Source organism: Temnothorax americanus, unplaced genomic scaffold (assembly GCF_048541705.1).
Source record: "Temnothorax americanus isolate GAGA-0224 unplaced genomic scaffold, ASM4854170v1 Scaffold173, whole genome shotgun sequence".
In the NCBI taxonomy this organism is placed as follows: Eukaryota; Metazoa; Arthropoda; class Insecta; order Hymenoptera; family Formicidae; genus Temnothorax; species Temnothorax americanus.
The window spans coordinates 49,091-56,786 of NW_027509311.1; the positions used below are offsets into that span (position 1 = coordinate 49,091).

At 41.3% G+C, this 7,696-nt stretch overlaps 1 protein-coding gene across 1 annotated transcript; it reads right to left on the minus strand.

Moving 5' to 3' along the window:
* Positions 1 to 1,902: 1,902 nt before the first annotated feature.
* Positions 1,903 to 2,994, minus strand: LOC143896015 (uncharacterized). Its single transcript, XM_077403570.1, has one exon. The coding sequence runs from the start codon at positions 2,992 to 2,994 to the stop codon at positions 1,903 to 1,905; it is 1,092 nt and encodes a 363-aa protein (XP_077259696.1).
* Between the last annotated feature and the right edge of the window lie 4,702 nt (positions 2,995 to 7,696).

The following is a 7,696-nucleotide window of genomic DNA, read 5'->3' on the forward strand; positions in this document are numbered from 1 at the left end:
AACTTTTGAACGGGCCTCGCAAACTTGTTCAAACTTGGCACAATGCTTTATTATTATAATACTCATCACCTGACAAAGTTTGAAGAATTTGGCATTTTTTCTTCTATGGGGTCATATGTACAACCTTAAATAATGCTCGGTCCTCAAGCAATTGAAGCAACATTTATGCTGTCGTGCTACGAGTCGACGCTGCTCAATCGGCAAACTTAGAAATTTATCACACCCCTTACAAAAAAGTATTACTAGCTGGTTAGTAATAAATATTTATTTTGTGTATTAATAATACTAAAATTAAGTATTTATTAGTACTTGAATCACTGTGATCCAAGTATTGCATAGTATTTTATTACTGGTCAATAATTTATGAAAGTAGTATTTAATACAGGACGAGTATTGAATACTTAGTATTAAATTTCTGATGAGAAAGCATTTAATACTAGGTGAAAAATACTTGTGTAATAAATACTTGTGTTGAATTACTGATGAGTATTTCAATGTTAGTACTGAAGTACTGAACCAAGGATTCCATGTGTAATAAATCACTGGCCAGTATTTTAATATTAATACTCAAGTACTGAACTGAATATTCCATGTGAAATTAATCATTGACCAGTACTACAATTCGTATAGAAACATTATAATGGGTAATTCCTGATAATAATTAAGGAAAAGAGATAAAAATAAGGCACTAATACATTTTATATGAAAGTCTGTACTAATTCGTCGTGATAAAAGTGTACAAGTTTTGAAATAATACTGAAGATATCATTTTAATATCCAATTCAAAATTTTATTACTCTTTTTAAACTGAATTTGTTTCTTAAGATGATTTTTGAAAAATTATATATTTGTGCTGGTTATGACACATGTAGACTATATATAACACTTACATCAAATTAAGAAGTAGTCTACCACGTAAGGCAGTTGGCTCACGATCCAGAGGTCCCGAGTTTGATCCCACCAAGGTAAGTGTGTTTTTTAAATACGAGAAAATATTTATAATTATAGACTGCATCTTAAGAAACAAATTTAGTTATAAAATAGTAATAAAATTTTGAAAAAAAAATAATTTTTTTTTATGCCAGGTAAATATCGGAAATCGAAATATCGGTGAGTAATTCAATACTAAGCACCAGTAGTTCTGTGTAGTATTAATCACTACCTATAATATTTATCACTACCAGTATTTTTCCAGTATTTCCCAAATAAATATTGACAGTATTTAATCACTGAGATTTTAAGTATTTAGTCAGTAATACTTTTTTGTAAGGGACCTTGTCAGACTGTTCGAGAGCACGCGGTAGCGCGAGAGAGCGCGAGGTAGAAGACGACCACAGAAAAGGAGACAAGTGCAGAATTGAAAAATAAAACAGATATATTCAAAATGTATGTACAGGTATTTACAGTTCTTTTTTCCAGTGGCCGAAGAAAGCCGTGAAGCGCGCACAGAAGCTACGGCAAGCGACGCGGCGAAAGCGTGTTCCAAACGCGGAATAGCGAAAAGAGATGTGCAAAGCGGCGAAAAGCGGTGTGAAAAGCGGTTTTTCTGTGATCTGCGAGCGAAATCGATCCCGCGGCGCAGCGGCGGTCCTTTTAACGCTTCCGAGGCGAAACTCCCTCCCTGGTGATTTCTCCGAATTTCGGGAGGGTGATTGGCCACCGAAGTCCCGCGTCAAGAAGCTGACGTCACCGGTTTCATGTTGCGACCCGACGGGGTCGTCACCTGTTTTCGAGTGCTTTGTGTATAGCATGGATCGTCCCTTTGTTCCAGCGTTATTGTTGTTTGACTTTATTATTGATTACAATGTTAAAGTTTCTAGAAAGCTAATCCCGAACGATCCATGCTATACCGAATATTCCGCGACAATTCCTGAGCGGCATTTCACGCGAATATTAATTCTCTCAATTTGCATGTGCTGACATGCAGCCGAACGCGACTTCGTCGCGGTGCTGAGTTTTCGATCTCAAACACAGACTATGATTTCCGGAACAACGGACGCACTTAACGGGCGACACATTATTAATCGACGTACGAGATTTGTTTCCGCGCGTATTGCTCGACGCGGAATCGAGTTGCGACGGATAATCCGTGAGCCCACGTATGCGAAGAATCATGGAGTCATGAATCTCCTTGTACGTGGGGTATGCATCCATATCGCCTCGCCTCAAATTCCATTCATTGCGCGTTCGCGGACTAAACTTTTGCGATATAATGTAAACTAGGAGGTCGTCCCACGTATCGATAGGACGCTCGAGATTTGTTAAAGCGGCGAGAGCCGCAGACACGCTATCGCGGAGTTTTTTCAATTCGAGAACATTCTCGGTTTTCATTTTTGGTAAGTCGGCGAAAGAATGGATGTTCGCGTGAATAATCGCGTTACGGTTGTCGTACTCGTCGAGAAGAAGTTGCCACGCTGCCTTGTAGTTCGCGTCAGAAATATGAATGTTATTAATTAACACGGCAGCCTCGCCGGAGAGGCTCGCTTTTAAGTAATGTAACTTTTGAGTCTTCGTGAGGGACTCGTTTTTGTCGACGAGTGACTCAAAAATTCCCCGAAAATTTTCCCATTCCGGGAAAGCACCCGAAAAGTTGGGAAGCGAAATACGAGGCAGATGCAATGACATGCCGGAGTGCGCGTCGCGATAAGATGATTCGTTACCTCGGTACGGCGCGCTCGGGGCGTCGTTACTTAATTTACCGATGATCTCGTGGAGATGATCCGCCGCGTCGAAGTAGGCTTCCTCGGCGGCAAGAAGGTCGTCCTGTTGGAAGTAAGGGGTCGACTTCTTCTCCTCCGGAGTGGCCGCCTGTAGCAGCTGGACGTGGAGGGCTCGAACATTCTCCCAGAGTCCTTCCAAATTTGTCAGTCTCCTCTTCGTCTTTGGGAGAGTGACCTGAGCTTTAGGAAGCTTTTTAAAGTTTATCAGCGATCGCTTAAGGGTAGCGATTGCATCGCCTTGGGCGATTAGCAGATTTTTGAGATCCAGAGACATGTCAGCGAGATGTTTGGATCTTGTAGGCGAGGATCTGACACCTGTGTGTCAATCCGATCGAAGAGCTGGGGCTCTTGAAGACTCCGCGGCGAGAAGCAGGGCGATACTCGCGGGAGTCAGGGACGTCAGGCCCGTCTCCGCTTGCGACTCCGCGGTGAGCAGCAGGGCAATACTCGCGGAAAGCAGAGACGTCAGGCACGTCTCAAGGCAGTGCGCCCGTCGGGCGGCGGTGAGCGTATCGCGATGATACGGTTGCTGGAGGTTGCACAAGAGCCTCCGAAGCACTTCACAATTCACAGGGCACCAATCTTTCGGAGAGCGGGTGCAGAGCGCTCAATGTATTGAGTAAGCCACGGAGTCACGAACGCGTATCGCGGAGTACCCGATGAACCGGGAATCTGGTTCGATGTGCGACGGTTCGAACGGCGAACTCCGTTTGCGAGTGAGTCGAGCGAGCGCGACGGTGTCTGTCTCGAAGCACAAGCGATCACTATGAAGGCGGTCGAACTGTCTATGCCGGTTTTTTAGTTAGCACTATCCGGCTCGAAGGACCATTAAATGTTAAGTGGACCGCTCCGGGTTTTTGCACAGCGAGCCGAGGACAGTTCAAAATAATTAGATTCTCGTTTTGGAGAATGTAACAGTCAATTTATCAAAGTTTGTTACAAAGCACTCGCTTTTACACTCGCTACGATTCGTGGTCCGTTTTCGATGTCGACAATCAGTGTCGCGTACGAATGGCTAGGGCGCACTTGGCTCACTGGGCTCCCGGCTGGAGCAAGCGAAGCGATCGCGGCCGGAGCTCCGAACTTTTCCGCGAGGAAACTTAGATACGTGAGAAACGCTGATTGGCTCCAAATCGTCGAGCGACCAGACCATTGGTCGCTGTACGAGCGATCACGCGATGGGTGCGTTCCATATAATGACACCAACGCTCACGCTCGCAACGCCGCGATCATCCGTTCCACTAGCATGAGCGTGGCAGGCAAGTGGAACGGGTTATTGAGCATCGTGAGTATTAAAATCATGGCGGAAAACATTATATTTAGTTCTGCATTATTAATATTAAACGAAAGTGATTCGGAAAGTGATACAAGTTCAGATGAAGAGTGGGAATTATTGAAAAAAAAAAAAACAGAAACGTAACTTACGTCCTCGTATACAAAATGTAAAGCTTGTTATTGAGCTTTATTCGAATTACGAGTTCAAAAGTCATTTTAGGTTAGATACATATCTTATGTTCTATTTACTAATTAATTATATATGCAATTTTAATTATATATATTTAATTATATACAATATATATATATATATATATATATATATATATAGAATAATACTATTATCTATTTCATTTATAGTTATTATTGATACATATAAAATACAATAATATTAGATGCCAATATAATATGATTTTAGATTGGAAAGAGCAACATTTGAATATATATTAATTATAATTAGTGATTATCTTGTTCGAAAGACAAGGGGCAATGAAACAATCCCATCTCGTAAGCAATTAATGATTGCCTTATGGAAAATAGCAACAATGGATTCTTATAGGTATGATTATTGTTTTTATTGCATATATTGTTTTTTTGGACACTTAATATACCTAAAAAGCATTTAAATTTACTTGTATATAGTAATTTGTTTTATATTTTTGCAGATCCATCTGTGATCGGTTTGACGTAGGAAGAGCTACAGCTTTGAGAGCCGTTAGGAGGGTCACACGAGCACTATTTAAAGTAGCCGATCAATTTATATTTTGGCCTTCAGGTGAACAAGCACAAACTGTAATGCATAAATTTAAAGAAAACAGTAGGTTTCCAAACGTAATTGGTGCCATCGATGGCACGCATATCAAAATCGAAGCCCCTACACAAAATGCAGCAGATTATGTAAATCGAAAGAGATATCATTCTATCCAGCTTCAGGTATATTTAAAACATTAAAGTATTTGTAATAGCAATTTTCCCTATATTAGTATATTATTTATAGCCTTGTATTATATTATTATGGCATTATATTATTTATTGTTATATTTTCAATTTTTAATTATAGGTTGTGTGTGACCATAGAGCGTTTATCACTCATTGCTATGTGGGTCACCCCGGGTCTGTCCATGACCAGAGAATATTTAGGCAATCGGAAGTGGCAACATATTTGAATAATGAAGAAAAATTTCCATCTGACAGCCACTTACTAGGAGATTCTGCTTATGTATTACATGAACACTTGCTAACACCACTTAAAGATAACGGACATTTGAATGCTGCACAAAGATATTATAATTTCTGCCAATCTTCTGCACGGGTAATAGTTGAAAGATGTTTTGCTTTATTAAAAGGCAAAATGAAGAGTTTAATGTATACTTTGCCTATGTTCAGAGTTGATCTCATGTCTGAATATATAATAGCATGTTGTGTCATTCATAATATGTGCATTCTAAGAAAAGATGAACTCTTAATAATACCAGTGACATTAGGTGTTCCAATACAAGATCACCATACTAATGAAAGCGTAGCAAACGGTAATAATGCGATTTATAAACGAAATATAATTATGAACATGTTAGAAAGAGAACGCAGTTAAACTTTGTAGAAATGTAATATATTTTTAATCATTATATCAACAAAAGATAGAATAAAGGCTACAGTACAATAAAAATTATATTGTTTATATAATTTTAATACCTACATGTGTGTATTTTAAACATGAAATTTAAAAAATGTACAAAAAATAACTGTTGTTAATACAGTATAACAACCGCGGGACGGGATTCGAAGGAATTCTCTACACTTAGAATACGTATGACTTTATTGTGTTGACTCTCTCGCGTCAAGGTTCGCACGTACAGTGAGAAGGGCGACGCTTGTCGCAGGCCGGCGATATCGCGGAACGCGAGTGAATTGTGAGGTGAGGGAAACTGGACTTTGGTCCCTCGCGCCCGACTACCGAAATTTAGCTCCACGCACACTCACACGCATACGCTCATCCATGGCATTGCACGGGAAGCAAATAATTCTCAACACTCCCACTCTTTCCGTTCAATACATACTTGCATACTGACGTTTTACATTTTTCGCGTGTCACACAACCCTATCTCGTCACATAGAGCTCTGAAACGATCCTTTTGTAGCGCTTTCGTAAAGATGTCCGCCAACTGACTTTCTGTAGGCACATACTCCACGATTATTTCGCGTTTTTCATATTTCTCTCGTATAAAATGATATCGGACTTCAATGTGCTTTGTCCTTTTGTGGAATTCAGGATTCTTTATCAGACGTATAGCACTCTGATTATCTACTTTAAGTGCCACTGGACTCTCACATTTAAATCCGATGTCATATAGGAGCTGTCTCAACCACATGATCTCCTTCGTCGCGGTGCTCGCGGCGACATATTCCGCCTCGGTCGTACTCAACGTTACCATGCGTTGCCGCTGCGACCCCCAAATAACTGGCCCATTTGCCATCATCGCAACAAAACCTGAAGTTGATCTACGCGTCGTTATATCCCCCGCATAATCCGCGTCCGAGTAAAACGTAGGAATCAGAGAACTTTTGCTAGACGAATACATCAATTTGAAGTCTCTCGTTCCCTTTAAATAACGCAAGATACGTTTTACAGCTTCCCAATGAATATTATTATAATTTTGCAAATGCCTGCTCGCCGCGTTCACCGCGTAGGCTATATCTGGCCTACACACCGTCGCGAGAAAATTCAGACCTCCTACCGCTTCTCTATAAGGAAAATTCTCTGATTTCTCGTCATCGCGACAATTATCGATTTTACAATTAGGATCCACGGGAACACTTACAACTTTTGCATCAATCAGATTAAAGCGTCTAATCAGTTCATTAATATAACCACTTTGGTGGATTAACATGCGTTTATTCTTGCGGTCCCGCTCGATTTGAAGACCGACGAAACTTTCCGAGTTACCGACTGTTATTTCGAACGACGATTTCAACGCATCCAATACAATATTTATCGCTTCGACGGATTCCGCAAAGATCAACCCGTCGTCAACATACAATGCCAAAATTATCAACGTATTGTTTATTTGTCCTATATACACGCATTTGTCTGCGTCACTAGCACTGAATTTATATTTCTTTAAAAATTGATCAAACTTTTCGTTCCAGCAGCGCGAAGCTTGCTTGAGACCATACAAAGATCTCAACAATTTGCACACAATTTTTCTTACCACTACCACCACTGGCGTTGAGGCCCTCGGGGACTGCCATGTAGATCTCCTCCTGGAGATCGCCGTAGAGAAATGCTGTCTTTACGTCAAATTGACGCATTTCGTAGTCATTCTCCGTAGCGATGGCCAGCAAAACCCTCAGTGACTCGTACCTGACGACTGGAGAGAACGTCTCGTGGTAGTCGATGCCCTCGCGTTGAGTGAAGCCCCTTGCACAGAGGCGAGCCTTGTGACGTTCCACGTCACCTGAAGGTGTCCTCTTCACCTTGAAGACCCATCTCGAGTCAATTGTCTTCTTTCCTGGTGGGAGCGGAACGATCTTCCACGTTCCATTCTTTTCGTGAGCGCTGAGTTCCTCAGCGATTGCACGCTTCCATTGCGCACTTTCTGGACCACTCACTGCTTCCTCGTATGAAACAGGCTCCTCGTACTCGGCGACGTGAGCTTCAAAACGCTCAGGTGGCCGAATTCCCTGTCTATTCCTCAGCATGC